The sequence below is a fragment of the Hyperolius riggenbachi genome, chromosome 6 (genome assembly GCF_040937935.1).
Source record: "Hyperolius riggenbachi isolate aHypRig1 chromosome 6, aHypRig1.pri, whole genome shotgun sequence".
Lineage (NCBI taxonomy): Eukaryota > Metazoa > Chordata > Amphibia > Anura > Hyperoliidae > Hyperolius > Hyperolius riggenbachi.
The window spans coordinates 325,552,090-325,570,560 of NC_090651.1; the positions used below are offsets into that span (position 1 = coordinate 325,552,090).

Genomic DNA, 18,471 nt, shown 5'->3' on the forward strand with positions numbered 1-18,471 from the left:
GATAGATTCCTGTCAGTTTCGACCTGACAGGCATCTGCCAGAAATCTATCTGATGGTCGAATCTGCTGCAAATCTATCAGTGTATGGCCACTGAACTAAACTGAGATGAATACAGAGGCTGCCATTTTTATTACATGAAGTCGGAATGTCTAATCTGTATGGCTGTTCTGGATCAGTGACTCCATATTTATTACAGGCATATTAGAGGGTCTGGCAGCACCATTATTAGACAAAGGGGAGGAGACAACTCCAGCAGGTGGAATGATTTTTCACCAGGCCACACCCACTCCAAGTACTAAATAAATTTGAATAAAATAACAGCAACGGGTAGAGTTTTCATACTGCTCTGCATTGCAAAATCTTTCTGCACATAGCAGTAGATTCAGGTTGTTTCCCTCTCTTTCTTTCAGCCATTCTTACCTTTTTTATTTTATAAATCAGAACTGCACAGTCCTCAGTCATGCTGCTCCAGATAAGATGAACTCTGGCAAAGGAACAGGCTGTGGTGCTATGTTTAAATGTCCTAACTTATAATTGGCCATTTAGAAAACCAATAAGAATAAAACATACTGTTTAACTTACCGCTCTGCTGATGTCACGGATTCCTAAGACACTCCCCATTCGCCGCATTCTTGCTGGCATTTTCATCATTATCATAGTATGGGGAGCGCCATAGAAGCAGTGAGGAGAGGCCAGATAGTGGGGTGATCAGGAACAGAGCTGGGGAACATGAATACATTAATAGATACAGAATCACTAGATGGTGGATCTGCCAGACTTCATCCATAGGTGAAATATTATGTTCACAAGAGACAACGCTATAGAATATCAGTTACAAAAAAGGTGAGTTATGAAAGTTTGTTGCTAGCGTGTCATTTAGACTTACAATGTGATGTTGCATTGCATTCCCTGTATAACAGAAACCCAAGAGAACAAAAAAGTAGTACTGTTATAGCCACATTGCATTGGGTACAGTGAATCATACAGTCAGTGAAAAGAATGCTTCACTCCTACTGCCAACATGCATGTTAACCGGTAATGCAGTGCAGTGTATTGCAGTGTGGTAAGTCGCGTTACACTGCATCACAACGCACCACTGTGAACAGGGCCTCAACGTTTGCAGATGTTTCATTTTATGGCATGTCTTACATGTACAAACTGTTTTTTATTCTTTTCTTAGTGACCCCGGCTGCTCCAGAGCTTGTGGTAAATAACCAACTTTTGTCAATTACAGAATCGGCTGCATCTGAGGTAATTAGTAGCATCAGTATTGTCTTTTTATTTAACCTCTTACCGTGATTTGGATGTACCGATACATCCAGTTTCTGGACTCACTAACACAAACAGGACATTTCAACACATCCAGTCAATTAGCGGTTGGTGCGTGCGCGCTCGGTATCGGCGCAATTTAAACGTCAGGGATTGGTGAGGGGGAACATGTGTTCCCCGAGCCAATTGAAGTGCCTGGGAATGAATGAACAGGACTCCAAATGTAAAAAAAAATATTGAACACTTCCTAGTAACCCATCTTGTGGCCAAAAGTAAAACAACCAAAGAAAAACACTAGAGAGGCTGGAAACACACTAGGCAGAAAAGCTAGTGTTGTGGAAAACGCACATAATGCAAGTCAATGGACCACATGAAAAAAAGCATATGCTTGCGTTCTGCAATGTGTGTTTTTAAAAGTGCTGGTTTTGTTGCATATTTTTCAAAAACGCATCAAAAACGCACATAATGAAAGTCAATGGTGACGTAGAGGTATTGCAATTAAGTGCATTTTGTATGCATTTTTCATGCGTTTTAATATGCCTTTAAAAAAAAAAACAAGTTTGATTATGTATTTCCACTTCTAGTTGACTTCCTAGTGAATTGCATGAAATGCATTAAGAAACGCTTTCAAAACATAATTGCGAACCGCATACGCATTAAAACGCACACAAAATGCAAGAAAAGTGCATGTGCAGGAAAAAAAGCAAACACTCAGAAAACACACAAACGCGACCTTTACCGCACTGCCTAGTGTGTGTTCCCAGCCTCAGAAAGAAAAAAAAATTAGTAGTTGCCTTAGGGGTTTTTTTTAATATGTATGTCATTGTAACGATCGGTGTCAGCACACAGAGAGAATCTGATTATTGGTGATCTGCAGTATCACCAAGAATACAGATATATACCCGATTATTGATGATCTGCAGAATCACCGATAATACAGATATATTACTAACCTCTGGACACCTATATAGTGTGAGTGTTTGGTGCAACAGTAATGACTTTGAGTTGGATCACCCGAGGAGCAGGTGGTCTTAGGCAGTATGGGCGATACCGCCCTCTGGGAAGTGCAACAACCTTCCAACAGCCTGAGACCTCCAAGGAGGTGGAGCCCCAGGCTGAAAGTAGGAAGGACCTGTGAGTGAGTGACACCTGAAAGGTGGATGTCACTAACAGGTCTGGAGACTATCTCTAATGGAGAGAGATAAATCTCAAGGTCGGACAAGCCGGGTCGGCAACACACGGACAGACAAGGTACAGAGACAGAAGGCTGATTCGGTAACCAAAGGCAGGCAGGGTTGGCAACAGATAATCAGATATGCGTAGGTACCGAATCAGAAAGCAGAGGGATAGTCAGAAATGCAATAGGTCATAACAGATATCAAAACAATGCCTAGTCTTGGGTGTGAGGTCCGTGGTCTCAACACCCTGGAACTAGTCTGGAGTATAATATGATGGAACACAGTATCCCTAGTCTTGGGTGTGAGGTCCGTGGTCTCGACACCCTGGAACTAGTCTGGAGTATAACAGAATGATAACACAGAGTCCCTAATCTTGGGTGTGAGGTCCGTGGTCTCGACACCCTGGAACTAGTCTGAAGTATAACACAATGATAACACAGAGTCCCTAATCTTGGGTGTGAGGTCCGTGGTCTCGACACCCTGGAACTAGTCTGACGTATAACACAATGATAACAGAAGTAATCTGGCTCAGTGTGAATTCCCAGGTCCTCCTGGTTCTAACAGACTGTAGGATCTGACTAAGGTCTGAGTGCTTCCACGTAAGTGTTCGCAACGGCAGACAACCTGAGACTGACCAGCAGTAACTTTATATAGAGCGGCGCTCTCCATCAGTGATCAACCAATAGTCACTTGCTCTGAGGTCAGCTGACCAACCTGGTCAGTTGATCCCTCCTTGGTTGTCATAAAGGTACTGCCTCTCAGCGCGCGCGCGCGTATTCCTCAATCTGTGTGAACTAACAGACCCAGCCACACCAGACGCACGCCGCTGCGTGCAAACCGCCGCGTGCAAACCGCCGCGCTGGACGCGGAATCAGCCGCCTTGCTGTCAGTCCACGCGACGGCTTCTGTGAAACTAGTCTGACCCTCCCAAGCGATACCGCCCTCTGGGAAGTGCAACAACCTTCCAACAGCCTGAGACCTCCAAGGAGGTGGAGCCCCAGGCTGAAAGTAGGAAGGACCTGTGAGTGAGTGACACCTGAAAGGTGGATGTCACTAGCAGGTCTGGAGACTATCTCTAATGGAGAGAGATAGCTCTCAAGGTCAGGCAAGCTGGGTCGGCAACACACGGACAGACAAGGTACAGAGACAGAAGGCTGATTCGGTATCCAAAGGCAGGCAGGGTTGGCAGCAGATAATCAGATATGCGTAGGTACCGAATCAGAAAGCAGAGGGATAGTCAGAAATGCAATAGGTCATAACAGATATGAAAACAATGCCTAGTCTTGGGTGTGAGGTCCGTGGTCTCAACACCCTGGAACTAGTCTGGAGTATAATATGATGGAACACAGTATCCCTAGTCTTGGGTGTGAGGTCCGTGGTCTCGACACCCTGGAACTAGTCTGAAGTATAACACAATGATAACACAGAGTCCCTAATCTTGGGTGTGAGGTCCGTGGTCTCGACACCCTGGAACTAGTCTGAAGTATAACACAATGATAACAGAAGTAATCTGGCTCAGTGTGAATTCCCAGGTCCTCCTGGTTCTAACACACTGTAGGATCTGACTAAGGTCTGAGTGCTTCCACGTAAGTGTTCGCAACGGCAGACAACCTGAGACTGACTAGCAGTAACTATATATAGAGCGGCGCTCTCCGGCGCCACCCATCAATGATCAACCAATAGTCACTTGCTCTGAGGTCAGCTGACCAACCTGGTCAGCTGATCCCTCCTTGGTTGTCAAAAAGGTTCTGCCTCTCAGCGCGTGCGCGCGTATTCCTCAATCTGTGTGAACTAACAGACCCAGCCACACCAGACGCACGCCGCTGCGTGCAAACCGCTGCGCTAAACGCGGAATCAGCCGCCTTGCTGTCAGTCGACGCGGCGGTTTTTCCGCGTTCTATTACAGTCATGAGGGTATATTACTGTTATTTTAGCAAATGAGTGCTAATTATTAATAATGTACACAAAACATAAATAATCCACCTTTATTTCCAAATAATAAGACAGCCTGTGGGTGAAGTAGTTAAAGGACCACTGTGGCAAAAAAATTGTGACATTTAAAACACTTATGTATAAGAAGTACATTTTCCCCAGAGTAAAATGCACTGTAAATTACTTGTGTCCTATGTTGCTGTTGCTTACAGTAAGCCGTATAAATGTGACAGGACTAACACGTCTTGAGCTAATCCATTATCCCCATGGGGGGTTCAGTATTTTCCTTATTATTTACAAAAGCACTCCATGTAAAGGATCTATACAAATATGCCAACCAGCCCCCCACTCACTTGTACACTATTTCGGCAGTTGGACTGAGCAACTACTGTTCAGGAACTGCTTTTAAAAAATACATGAGGAGGTGGACTAGTCCAAAACCTGTCTGATCTGCCATATTTTTACAATCTGTTGTGAGTGACAGCAATGCAGGAAAAAATAAATTATAGTGCATTTTAATCTGAAACAAATGTACATTTTATAGATATGCATACACTTGCAATTTATAATTTTTCATGATAGTGGTCCTTTAATTATAGCTGTTTACTTTCTTCCAGCTATTATGCTTGTGCTGTACTTGCTGTCACTGCTTATACACTGTATTGGTGTCACAGCACATGACCAAATTAACTGGCTTTCCACTTTTCCGCTGCCTGTCTGTACATTGTGTATTTGTGCTTTCTGAATATACAGTATATGTGATCTCCAGCTCAGCACAGTCTACCTGAATTTCCCTCTCTTCCGTTTTCTTCCATAAGGTTGGGACCTGCATCAGTCGGAATGCCTATCCCGCCCCAACCATCGCATGGTTCAAAAACCACATGCCGCTCAATGCAGGAAATGTGCAAGGAACAGGTGTGAGCATGCTAGATTAATTCTGAATGTGTTTTAATATATACAGGAACTTAAAGGGATCCACACAGATATTTTTCTGCTGTTTGTTCTGGTTTCTAATGTCTGTAGGAGCTTCCCTCCCCCTCGACCTTATTTATCCAGAGGAAGATGTGAATGTAATCAAGTGTGACTTCTCTAAACTGTTTGAAGCACAGTGTTCTATCTATTCAAAACTGGAGCGAACCTCTAGATCAAGGATTCTGATTGGCCACTTTGAGCACTTATGCATTTCTGCTCTGGATTTGCTGCAGATTCTCTTTGCACTAGTTTTGATAAACCTGGCTCAGTGTGTGCTGTTTAGTGGAGATGAGAGGAGCAACGACAGGAGGCCACGAATTAAGCTGTACTCTGTTGCCTGGAAGTCAAAAGAAAGTAGAAGCAGCCACCGTAGAAGCAGTAAGGCGTGAAACGGCCATCAGGCTACCCAGTGGCGTAGCTAAGGAGCATTGGGCCCAGTGCAAGTTTTACATTGGGTCCCCCAAGCACTTTATACATACCAATTAATATGACACACAAAAACCTGTCAAGGACAGCCAAAGTATTAGAGGCACAGACAGATTGGGGAACAGTTTGGTAATGATTACCACTATTCAAAACATCTATAGAAGTAATTACAAGCGCAGGACCAATAAAGAGCTTGTACTGCCATTGAAGGAGGGCCCCTCTGGCCCAATGGCCCCAGTGCAGTCGCAACATCTGCATCCCCTATTGGTACACCGTTAAAGGCTACCATTGCCCCGCACCCTCCAACCCTAGTCGTTTGTGAGCACTTGCGCCGGTATGTGTATTTTGTTTGTTAGATGACACTCTGCAGCTATAATATACCAATTGCAATATTGCAGTAAATGTGACTGCTAGCAGTGCCGGCCTTTCTCTCTTCATTTCTTAAAAAAATTTAAAGAATGCTTCCTTTAAAGCTGAGAGTGGTCTTCATCATGTAGGGGCAGGGGCGTAACTAGAGGGAAGCACACCCTGCTATCGCAGGGGGGCCCATAGCTATGGGGGTCCCCAACTAGTAACCTTCACTTCCTCCGATACAGGAGACCATACTTCGGATCAGGTGTATTTTTGGGGCTGTGCTTGTTATGAGTGTGAAAATCATGATTGCCACACTTGTTTTATGGCCATTGTGAGATGGGCCGCAAAGCTGTGAAGCAGAGCCGGGACAAGGTACTCCAGCACCCAAGGCTGAGACACCAAAGTGTGCCCCTCCATCCCTCCCAACCCAGCCGTCACACACTGATTGCTATTAGGTTAAGTAGCGCTCCAGGGCCCCCAACTCCCCCCACCCCAACACCTTAATCTCTAGTTATTTGGATTGCAGTCACTGCCATGTATCCCCTTTTCCTATTTCTCTCTGCGTCAAACACAATACTGGAATGATAGCTGAGTGAGTTGTGCGCCCCCTCCTACACTGCGCCCTGATGCTGGAGCCTCTCTCACCTCGTCTCGGCAAAAAGGATAGGCAAGGCAAAGGGTGTGACCATTTGGGGGGAAGGCGGGTCGCCATCAACGTTTGCTGTGGGGCCCCATGAATTGTAGTCACGCCACTGTGTAGGGGGCTGCACATAGAAGAAGGACATAGGGGCTTGCAGGACACCCTAGCTGGGGTCTGCACATGGCCTAAAAGGGCTAAAGGTGTAAATATGCCCCTGTAAATTTTGGTCAAGGTTTTAGAATGATGGGTGTATTTCGAGGGCCGGATTTGTTCATTTTACCACCCAAGGCCCACTGTCACCAGCCCAGCCTCCCCCCAACCGCCACCCATTTTGTGTGCTCCCCCTGTCCCATTTGTTTCCCTGATCCCGTGCTCTCGTCTTGTACTCCCCCATCCTGTGTACTTCCCTGGTCCTGTGCTTCCCCATTCTGTGTTGTGCTTGGGGAGTGCTCCACTGCTTGCCCCTGTAAAAAGCAGGGCAGCCGCGGACTGGGTTTTGTGACTGCTTTACATGTTTTTGCAGTTTAACTGCCTTAGTGTGCCATCCCACTGCCCGCCCCGTGCTTCCTGGTGCCCTAGGCCATGGCCTTTGTAACCTTGCCTCAAATCCAGCCATGTGTTTTTTCATACTGTATAGTAGGTAAAGACATCTTTATTAAAAAGTTCTTTTAAAACTTGCAGAATTATATGTCTCCTCCCGAACAACCACCGAGGCCTCCGGGTTGTTCACGGCATCCAGTACCCTCTTCCTGAAACCCACAAAAGAGGACGTGGACGCCATGTTCTCCTGCAGAGCCATGTTCCCCTTACCAGGCGGAGACACCAGCGAGATGGAGTCCAAGGAGTTCAAGCTGAATTTACACTGTAAGTAAGCGGAGTATAGAGGGACTGCAATAGAATAACCGCTATACCGATTATCTATGGTCAGTGAGATGCAAATAATTTCGAGTTGATGCAGTATTATGAAAATTTTGTATGCAAATTTATGCAACTTGAAAATGGACCGATCAAATTGTACCTCAGGAGGATTTGATGTTCATGTTCAAGCTGCATAAATTTGCATACATAATTTTGCACAACTTGAAATGTTTTGCATCTCGTTGACCCTCCCTAATATCGATTGCACCCTTTGATTAACTATTGCCTTTTCTCCCGCAGATTACACCGAAAATGTCAAGTTTGTGGTGAAACCAGACCAACCCATCAAGGAAGGCGACACAGTGACCCTAAATTGTGAGGGGGATGGGAAGCCCCCGCCTTCATACATCATGCAGAAGCTGAAGGTGATTTGAATAAAGCTCAGCTTTATGCTATAAACTGCAGCCAATTACATGCCACCTTTCATCAGCACACTAGGAAGATACATCATGATAGGCCATTGTTAGAGCTGTATTTATGTATTTGTTGCTGTATTTTAAAATTAATTCTTGCATCCTTAAGTGCTTGGGTAACTGGCCAATTTTAAGCAGAGGAGCAATGCATGCTGGGAGCTGTTGTTCATCTGGGGTTTGGTGGGAAAAGTTGCTCCATTTTCAAGCTGACATTTGCACCAACACAGAACCATTTGCATCTCTATTCACATGTCCTTTATGGCCAGTTTTACACCGAACCTGTGAGTTTGCGGTGTGATGTCCGCCTCCATCACATCGCATTGCAACGCACACAAAATGTCAGTGACATGACCCTGTGGTAGAGTGCGCATATGCAAAGTGCCACCCCACCACCACACCCCTTGCCCAATTACGTAGTCTCTGCTGGACAGGAAGTACGTCACTGGGATCTCAGGGTTTCCCCGTCATATACCCGTCATTCCACGCATGCGCACCACCAACATGTTTATAATTGACGGCTTGCGCCTGCACAGTAGCGACGTGCTGCTTGGAAAGAGCTCGGTCTGTGTGGCACAATCAATGAAAAACTCTTTCCATGTGCAGTAAATAGTGAACACACTAGAGGCTTTTAGTGTGTTCACTATATACATGGAAAGATGTTTTCACTGAGGGCTGGTGCACACCGAGCGGCTTTTTCAGCGTTTCTGCAGCCGCTTGCGGCTGCAGATACGCTTGGTCAATGAATCTCAATGGGGTGGTTCACACCAGAGCGGGAGGCGTTTTGCAGAAACGCATACTCCCGGGGTGAGGCATTTTTTGGATTGCGGAGGCGTTTCTGCCTCCAATGTAAAGTATAGAAAAAACGCAAACCGCTCTGAAAAAAGGCCGTTCAGAGCGGTTTTGCAGGCGTTTTTGTTACAGAAGCTGTTCAGTAACAGCTTTACTGTAACAATATATGAAATCTACTACACCAAAAACGCTTCCAAAACCGCAAAATGCTAGGTGAAACGCTACAGAAAAATAAGAAAAAGCGTTTCAAAATCTGCTAGCATTTTGCGGATCTGCTAGCGGGTTTTGGTGTGCACCAGGCCTAACTGTGCCTTTTTACATACCTCTTGCATTGAATAAAAAAGTTCATGCATTTTTTTGCATTTATATATGCTTGTATTCATTGAAGTGTTTCACACTGGTGTAGTGGAGCACCTTTAAGGATAGAATATCCCCCCCGGTTATGGTATCTATTAGGGGCACTTCTTTCTCCTACAGGTACATCTTAAGTGGTCAGTGAATTGAGCGTGTGCGGAGTCACCTGTTTGTTTCTCACTTGCGCCTCTTCTTTCTTTAAGGATAACAAGGAGGAAGAGTTGGACTCCAGTTCAAATGGAGTTTACGAATTCTTGAATATATCTCGAACGGACTCTGGAATTTACCGCTGTGAGGCTCTGGACTTCGATAGCCCCTCTGAAGTCGATTTAATCCAAGAGCTGGAGCTGAATGTTCACTGTAAGTGAAAGCACTGGAACCATGGAAGACGAAGGTGCCATGTAAAGCAGTTATTATAATAATAATGTACCTGGTTCCCCATCAGTCTGTTACTTTCTCTGGGGGGAAGAGGAGGGGGTCAGCATAGAGGTAAACCCCCACCACAAAGACTACGGAAGATGGATCAGGAGATACGATGCGACAAACAATCTTCTGCAATCTACTGGGGGAACAAACGTCGGGTGCGAATGCAACGTTGAACAATCACGGCAACGGGGTCAACGGTGATCAGAACGACCATCTACAATTGGATCCATCATTATGGTTGTTTAGGCTACTTTCACAGTGGGAGGTTGCGTTTTGATGCGACGTCAAAGTCTAACAACGCAATGTCCCCAAAATTTCCCAGCGCAATTCTATGCCCTGCTATTGTCGCATACAGTAGAGCATACAGGCAATGAAAAGTATGCTTCTAGGTCATTACTGAGCATGTGCAAACAGTCCAACGTAGTTAATAACGTGTATAACACAAAGCATGCAGCACTTTGTAATAACGCTACACATTACACACAAACGCAACGTGTGCACTGTGAATGTCGCACAGACGTTGTATTGCTGTGCGTTAGTCTGCGTTAAAACTTTTTCTGATGTGCGACTTTAGGTCACACTGTGAAAGAGGCCCTAAAGTGAATGATTATGGCACGCAATTGTCCGTCGTTCAACATTGTTTAACAAACTTTCGTTAAATGATATTGCAGGATATTGTGAAAAAAATTGTTCGTCCTGCACCATCGTTTGCGAAAATCGCTTAGTGGGTATGGGCCTTAAAGAAACAGTAGTTGTATTTCAGATGCAGAAGTCCCTCCTTGTAGACGCGGGTATCATTGTCACCAAGTATAGCTCCTCCCCCTGTGAGGTCACTCCAGTCAGCACCTATGTATGGAGAAGTCGGTGGGGAACTCCTTCTCTGATTGCTGCCCAATCAGCACTGTGGATGTTGGTCTGAGCAGCCCTGATTGGCCTGTAGGTGTGGTGCCTGGTGTAGCTGCCTTCCTTATGGAGGACTGTTATGCATTGTTAAGAGGTTTATTAGACCTCTCTACCAAAGCATTTTTATTTTTTTGTGTTGTTGTATCATTATAATTACTTATTCTTAAATTGCTGACACGTTTTCCATGGGGATTTATGTTAAACAATTCACATCAGTAAGTTTTCTTCCATCATCTAATGCCCCTAGTGATGGGTATTTAGTGGGGAAGGAGGGATAAAACTTTCCAGCATGGTTTTAGAAGGAAACCCACACAACACACAAAACACTCTTCTGGTGGTTTCCTGTCTGTGCTCAGACTTGGGGCTTTAACACTGCTAGACAACATTGCTAACCATTTGGCCAGAGCTGGATCATCCACAAGGCAAACCTGGGCAAGTGCCTAGGGCCTGAAGAGAGACTAGGAGCCTGGTTGACACTAGCCCTCTCCAAATTTCAAGAAAAAAAGCCAGGTGGGCCCAAAGTTGGTACTTGCCTAGGGCTTCCTTTCACCATGATCCTTTTCTGCATTTGGCCACTATGCAGCGTTTAGTCTAGCCCAGACTTGATAGTTGGCATGGAGGTTTAGGGGACTTCCATGGAGAATTCGACTCATGGTTGATGCAGATGTTCTTTTGAAACACAGACTTCTGGCACTAGGGATAGAAGAGGTCACCTTCCTTACATTCTGTAGCCTCTTTTTTGCCCCCTACTAAACCCCTTGCCCCAATCTTAAACTTAAAGGACATGTACATTCACCCTAACAGATCACTATAAAATTCTGACGTCCTACCCCTTCCCTGGTGCATACTCCCTTCACCTCGTATTTATATAATAAATGTGGCCACCATGACTCACCATAACCGTTCTGCCATCCATGGAGGGATTTAAAGTACTGCTGACATGGTTCCCCCTCCCCCCTCCTACTTTAAGATTGTTTAATTACTGGTGCTGTGACTAGCACAAGGCACCATCCCCCCCCCCCCCCCCCCCCCCATGTGCCCCATGTAGTCCCTGTTCTGCTCAGTCGTAATCTGTGCCCCGTGTAGTCGCTGTTCTGCTCAGTCGTAATCTTTGACTGAGACAGAATGTCAATTATGTGCAGGGAGGAAGTGACAATTCGTCCCCCCCCCCCCCCTGCTCGTTTATAACTCATCCCCCTCCACCTACCGCTATAGTTCCCCTTATGGTTTACTGCACGCAGTGGAGCTGCTCTGTGTGTGATTGTGTGGTATTTCAGGTCGGATATCCTTCCGACCTCAAATACCACAAGATCGCGCACACACGCAGCTCCCCTGCGCGCTGTGTGCAGTAAATCGTAAGGGGAACTATAGCGATAGGTGGAGGGGGATGAATTATAAACGAGCAGAGGGGAGGAATAACTGTCACTTCCTCCCTGCACATATTTTATGTCAGAACGGGCCGCTAGGTGTGCTGGAAGGGGAAGGATGGTGCTGTGTGCTAGTCACACAGCACCAGTAATAAAACATTTAAAAATGATTAAGTAAGAAGTACCAGGTCAGGAGTACTTTAAGGCAAGACCACAAAGGCCATGGCCTAAGCAGGCGGGCAGTGGGCTAGCACACTAAGGCAGTTAAACTGCCAAACATGGAAACGGGAGCAGTTACAAACCCAGTCTGTGGCTGCCCTGCTTCCACATGGGCGAGCAGTAAAGCACTGGTCCTTTGCTCCCCCAAAGGACCAGTCAGGATTTGTGACAGTGGGCCTTGGGCGGTAAAATGTCCAATTCTGGGCCCTGTCCACCCCCACCCATAACCAGTGTGACCCTGGTAACACCTATTCTGGAGGGGGAAGCTGTGTTTTTGAAGGAGGGGGAGGGTAGAAAAAGTTGATGCCCCCACTGGAGCTGGGCCTACTTATGGCTTTAGGGGGCTGGGCCTCCCCAGTAGTCTGAAAGAAGGGGCGGGTTAAATATATTTGATAAGCAGGTAGATTTATTTACATCAGGTAGGAATTGAGTTCCCAGCAAGTGCTCTGACTCTGTTATTGGGTGTTTCTTCTTCACAGATCTGAACCCTGTGACTGTGGTGTCGGAGAACAAACACATAATGGGTGGGGATGTCTTCCTCTTCTGCTCCTGTGATGGATCCGATAAAACCGACCTCGTCTGGAAGAAGGTAGAGTCAATAAATGCTGCCGTAGCTCATGGAAGGAACTCATTGTGAAGAGTGGCGCTAACTCTGCCATACGTCATTCAGTGACATGACGCAGCGTGCTTTGCCTTCTTCCCTCACACGCTAATGTCACACAGCAGATCAGGGGTATCCTGATTAGTGTTGGTGGTTGAATTTGGCATAGCCGATTTGGAACACTCAAATACTTCTGTTGCTGTGCAAGGGTCAGGAGTAGGCATGCTCTTTCGGATCCCGCGGCATTGAAATTTCCACATTTTAGATCGGATATGGGTTTACCACGGCGGTTATTCGAAATTCGTATTTCTGTGGAAATGCCATAATATTGCAACTTGGTCATTTTAGCCCAATCACGGAACTGGGAAGCATTGAACCAATCAGAGAATGCAGAATTTTTCCTCAACAATCAAATTACCGCAGTGATTTTATACCAGTCACAAGACAGGGAAATTACAGAGTATTTCTGAGTCTTGTGAAGGGCCTAAAATTTCCATGGTAAAACTCTGCATTCTTTGGCTGGTCCATTACTCAGAAGTATTATAATTAAGTGACTTTATTAACAAAATGACAAAAAAAGACTTTCCTCGGAAGTCGGATTTCAGAATTTCAACGGAATTGGAAATCAGGATTTCCTACTATGCCAAGTCAGGAGGAGTTCACTGCCTTGCGAGTCGCGTTGCATTTCAAGTGCCTCCAATGCTTTGTCCTTCCAAACCGGTGCTGAACAGTGACAGACCGGAGAATGCGGGTGTTCCAAATCAGCTATGCCGAATTTCCACTTTAATCCTGCCATCTAGTGATTGGCATCACTAAATGGAGGCAGGTATTTGTGGAATTCATGTCGGTTGAAGCCAATGTACATTGAAAAAAACTGATACCCATTGAGAGGGAAGGCTCTGGTTCTTATAGAGGCTTCCTGTTCCTCTCATGGTCCCCTCGTTCCAGCACTGTCACCTTGTTCCACTCTGCCGCTGCGGGAGGCTTTGGAAGTGTTCAGGAGACCGAGTGCTCCCGAAGACGGGCGGCTCAATACTACGCATATGTGAGAGCGTGCGCAGATGCAGTACAGAGCCACCCCGAAGACTTCCGAAGCCTCCAGCGGAGGCTCAGAGCAGTATTTGACCTGCTAACAGGGGTGACAGCGCTGGAAGGAGGGGATCAGGGAAAGGAGCAGGAAGCCTCTATAGGACCCTCCCCTCTCCATAGGTAAGTATCTATTTGTTTTTTTTCAATTTACACTCACTTTAACATATCCACGTCACTCCTGGTCCCACAGTGAGTGCAGCACTCAGTGAATGTTATGGAATACGGATGGGCAGCAGGTAGCTGTTTCTAAGACGCAGATTCCTGGTTTTGTTCCAGCTAAGATTATTCAGTTGTCAGAAGCTAGGCATGCAGTGTGTGGTGCATGTTCCATCTAGGATATGATCAATATTTCCCTGACTGAAAATCAATCAGCAAATGTGATCATTTTACTGCCTTGCACCACTTAATATTAATTAGGGTTTATAAGAAAGCGAATTAAAAAATTGTTTGGAACGCCAGCACTTCTAGCTTTGTACCACTTTTTGAAGTACTAGTCAGGTCAGCATCTGCAACGGAGCGAGGGACAGATAGGCTGCCAGGGGCTGGAGGAAGCCCCATGTAAGTAGATCTTGTTTTTTTATCCTCCTCACACCTGTCCTTGAATGAAGCTTGCCGACTTCATGCCGCATGGACCAGATTCTCTCACCAGTCACGCCCTCTCCCATCGCTGAAGCCCACTCACTCTGCTTTCAGTATGACAGCAGAGCTCCGTGAGCCAGTCAGCCGATTTCATTGGCACCTGACCCTGTGATCACTGTGAGCCAATCGCAACGATCACAGGGTTAGGAGGCAATGAAATCGGCTCCTTGCCGGCTCATGGATCTCAAGTGGGCTGCAGCGACGGGAGACCGGTGTGAGTGGCGATTACAGTGGGACCATGTGGCATGGTAATTGAGATCTACATCCTGGCAGGGATAGCAGGTCCCAAACACTGCATACATTTCACGCCAAGGTCCAGAAGTGGTTACACAATCAATTTCTGTTGCCTTTCTAGCATATTGCTTACTTTTTAAAAATTGTTTTAAAGCAATAATGAAGCGAGCTTCAAAAATAAGTTATAAGTTAAATACTTACCTATGTAGAGGGAAGGCTCTGGACCCCATAGGACTTTCCAATCCTCTCTCTGTCCCCTCGGTCCACCGCCAGGCACCGGCTGAAGCAATCTTCAACCATCTTGGACAAATATGTCTTTGGCGGTTCTTAGGCCTTTAAAAGTACTGGCATCCCCTAGTACGTCTGAAGATGAGCGGATCCGTACTGCGCATGCGCAAGTAAGGTTGCCCCCTCTTCGGAAGCAATCTGGGATGCGAGTGCTTCCAAAGCCTACTGGGGAGTCCCAAAGGCCCACAGAATTAATAAGGGACATTGATGGAACGAGAGCACAGAGAGAGGACCTGAAAGGCTCTATGTGATACAGAGCCTACCCTCTCCATAGGTGAGTATGGTATCAAACTCATTTTTTTACAGCTTGCTTCAGTATTACCTTAAATCAAATGCTCCAACTCACCCATACCATATTGTGAAGCAATGGAGCAATTGTAACACTTACTCAAACAAGAATGGACATTGGTGACACGGGAGTGTTGTCTCCTGCTGTCTCAGACAATCTTCCTCCAGACTTTTCCATATGGATGATAAAGATTTTCACTTCTAGATCATAGGCATGTCAAGGCTGAGGGAACCAAATACCATTAGAAGCATCTTCATGAACCTTCATCTCTCCCAGGAGTGCAGAATTCACTTGGGATATTTCTTTGCCAGACTTTTAAAGGACCACTATTGCAAAAAAAAAGTAGGCAGTTAAAATCTGACAGAACCGACAGGTTTTTGGCCATTCCATCTCCTCATGGGGGATTCTCAGGGTTTTCTTTGTTTTCAACAGCATTTCCTGAACAGCAGTTTAACTGCCAAAATAGTAAGAAACCAACCAGCCTCCCTAATCATTTGCACACTATTTTGTCAGTTAGACTTTGCAACTGCTGTTCAGGAAATGCTGTTGAAAACAAAGAAAACCCCGAGAACCCCCATGAGGAGATGGACTGGCCCAAAACCTGTCGGTTCTGTCAGATTTTATCTGCCTACTTTTTTTGCGATAATGGTCCTTTAAACAGTTCAGAACAGACCTCTTCCACAAGAAGATGACTATAATGTAAGTTAGGTCTCGGTGCTTTCAGTGCAGAGGCGCTAGGCTGAGACATAGACACTTGTTGCTGTATGCTCCATCCCCTATTGCCTGATGAAGCGGGGCCACACATGCAAAACGCATTGCAACTGTTTTTTGGAGTATATTAATAAATCTAAACATTTGAAAATCGTCAGTTTCATGTCTGCTTTGAGGAGGTAAGTCCACCACTGCCTCCTCAGCAATTTTAAAGTTTTTAGCATATTTTATCCTGTTGGCACCTCTGTTCAATTCCTGCGATGCTTTCAGTGCAAAGGGCTTACACAACTTTCCAGTGAACCTTGAAATGTGATTGACTGCTCTGTGTTATTGATGTGTCATCCTGGTTATTTGTCTCCGCCCCCCTTACACCCCTTGTCCCTCTCTCTCTGTATTGCAGGGCAACAAAGTTATCTTAGAATCCAATAGACTGAAACTGAAACATGTGAGATATAGCGACTCTGGTGTTTATACGTGTGAAGCTACTGTCCTCACAGTACCGGGGCTGCGGAAAGAGGCGAGCGTCACTGTCACTGTGGAAGGTAACAGCCCTTCATGGGACTGCATGTACAAATGTTTGCTTATTGTTTTTAAACCAAGATAAAAAAAAATGGTTGACTCTTATGCTGGATACACACCATGAGTTTCCGCGTCGAATGCGTCCCTCGATACGTGTCGATTCGATTATTTCCGAGCATTTCCGAACGAATTTCGATGATTTTTAGGTCGATTGCCATGTAAAGTATGGCAAATCGACCTAACGATCCATTGAAGCTTGAATCGGACATGTCGGAAATAATCGAATCGACGCATATCGACAGAGCTGGACTGCCTGCAGCTACAGCGGAAAGGGAAGCCTCATTGAGACCCTGAGGCTTCCCCCTACCGAAGTGAGTACCCCCCAGGGGACGTTTTTTTTGTTACAGGGTCTCTTTAACTTTGGGACACTTAAAGAGGAACCGTAACCCGCACCAGGGTACTGACATCACACTGTGGGAGCCTTGTTGCCTTGTATGAAAAATAACAGTTGTTTCCAACTGCCAAAAATGCATCATCTCCTTCCACAGACATCACCTGCCAGCAGTAAAGATGTAGCCATGTGATAAATGTCAGAATGTAAATCAGGGAGAGGAAAGATATTACAATGGGCAAACACTGACTAAATCATTTATTTATTGTTTATCTCCTCAGTTTATTTTCACTTCGGGTTCACTTTGAAGCAGTTCTCAGAGTAAAAATGTTGACAGCAATATTAATGATTCACCTTAAAGTGTACCAGAGATCTAAACCTATCAAAAAATCGATACTTACCTGGGGCTTCCTTCTGCCCCATAAGCACGTCTGAGTCCCATGCCATCCTCCTTTCAGGCACGACCAGCCCCGGTAACTGGCTCAGTCGGGTCCAGTCTGGGTCTTCTGCACATGCACACTTTTGCACTGCACTGCAGGTGACTTCTGTTATTCTCCTGTGGACAAGCAATTCAGTAGCCTGATCTCCTCCTTCTGTGGCTGATTTCCAGGGGAAATGGAGGAGGAGAAAGACAGAGAGCCCCACCCCATCCCCTCCTTCTCAGGCTGATTTCCAGGGAAAATGGAGGAGGAGATAGAGAGCCACACCCCCATCTCCTCTTTCTCTTGCTGATTTCCAGTGGAAACAGAGGAGGGGATAGAGATCACCACCCTCGGACAACATCATTTGATTTTATTGGGAGTGTGCAGTGCATCATGGGAGGAGGATTGCTGAGCTGATTTTGAGGTAACCAGGGGACAACTTGATACATATTTCAGCTGTCACCTGGATGGTAGCAGAATGTGAACTATCCGCGTAGCTGCTTTGTAACTGCATGGAGAGCCAGACAATAAGTCAAAGAAACTAGTGCCTTCATTATGGGGAGTCTGTCCAATGGGGAAATAGATTTAGCCAAGTCCCCAGCATCCGCCACGAGATACTATATATACAGTGGGTTGCAAAAGTATTCAGCCCCCTTGAAGTTTTCCACATTTAGTCACATTACTGCCACAAACATGCATCCATTTTATTGGAATTCCACGTGAAAGACCAATACAAAGTGGTGTACACGTGAGAAGTGGATCGAAAATCATATATCATTCCAAACATTTTTTACAAATAAATAACTGCAAAGTGGGGTGTGCGTAATTATTCGGCCCCCTGAGTCAATACTTTGTAGAACCACCTTTTGCTGCAATTACAGCTGCCAGTCTTTTAGGGTATGTCTCTACCAGCTTTGCACATCTAGAGACTGAAATCCTTGCCCATTCTCTTTGCAAAACAGCTCCAGCTCAGTCAGATTAGATGGACAGCGTTTGTGAACAGCAGTTTTCAGATCTTGCCACAAATTCTCGATTGGATTTAGATCTGGACTTTGACTGGGCCATTCTAACACATAGATATGTTTTGTTTTAAACCATTCCATTGTTGCCCTGGCTTTATGTTTAGGG

At 45.6% G+C, this 18,471-nt stretch overlaps 1 protein-coding gene across 2 annotated transcripts in view; it reads left to right on the top strand.

The window, feature by feature from the left end:
• Positions 1 to 18,471, top strand: part of BCAM (basal cell adhesion molecule (Lutheran blood group)) — a 134,084-nt gene that overhangs the window by 85,263 nt on the left and 30,350 nt on the right. For both annotated transcript variants that reach the window (XM_068241427.1, XM_068241426.1), the window contains exons 4-10: positions 1,181 to 1,251; positions 5,198 to 5,294; positions 7,453 to 7,635; positions 7,930 to 8,054; positions 9,449 to 9,605; positions 12,640 to 12,749; positions 16,412 to 16,553. In XM_068241427.1, coding sequence (XP_068097528.1) covers positions 1,181 to 1,251; positions 5,198 to 5,294; positions 7,453 to 7,635; positions 7,930 to 8,054; positions 9,449 to 9,605; positions 12,640 to 12,749; positions 16,412 to 16,553 — 885 coding nt within the window. The remainder of the gene's footprint in view (positions 1 to 1,180; positions 1,252 to 5,197; positions 5,295 to 7,452; positions 7,636 to 7,929; positions 8,055 to 9,448; positions 9,606 to 12,639; positions 12,750 to 16,411; positions 16,554 to 18,471) is intronic.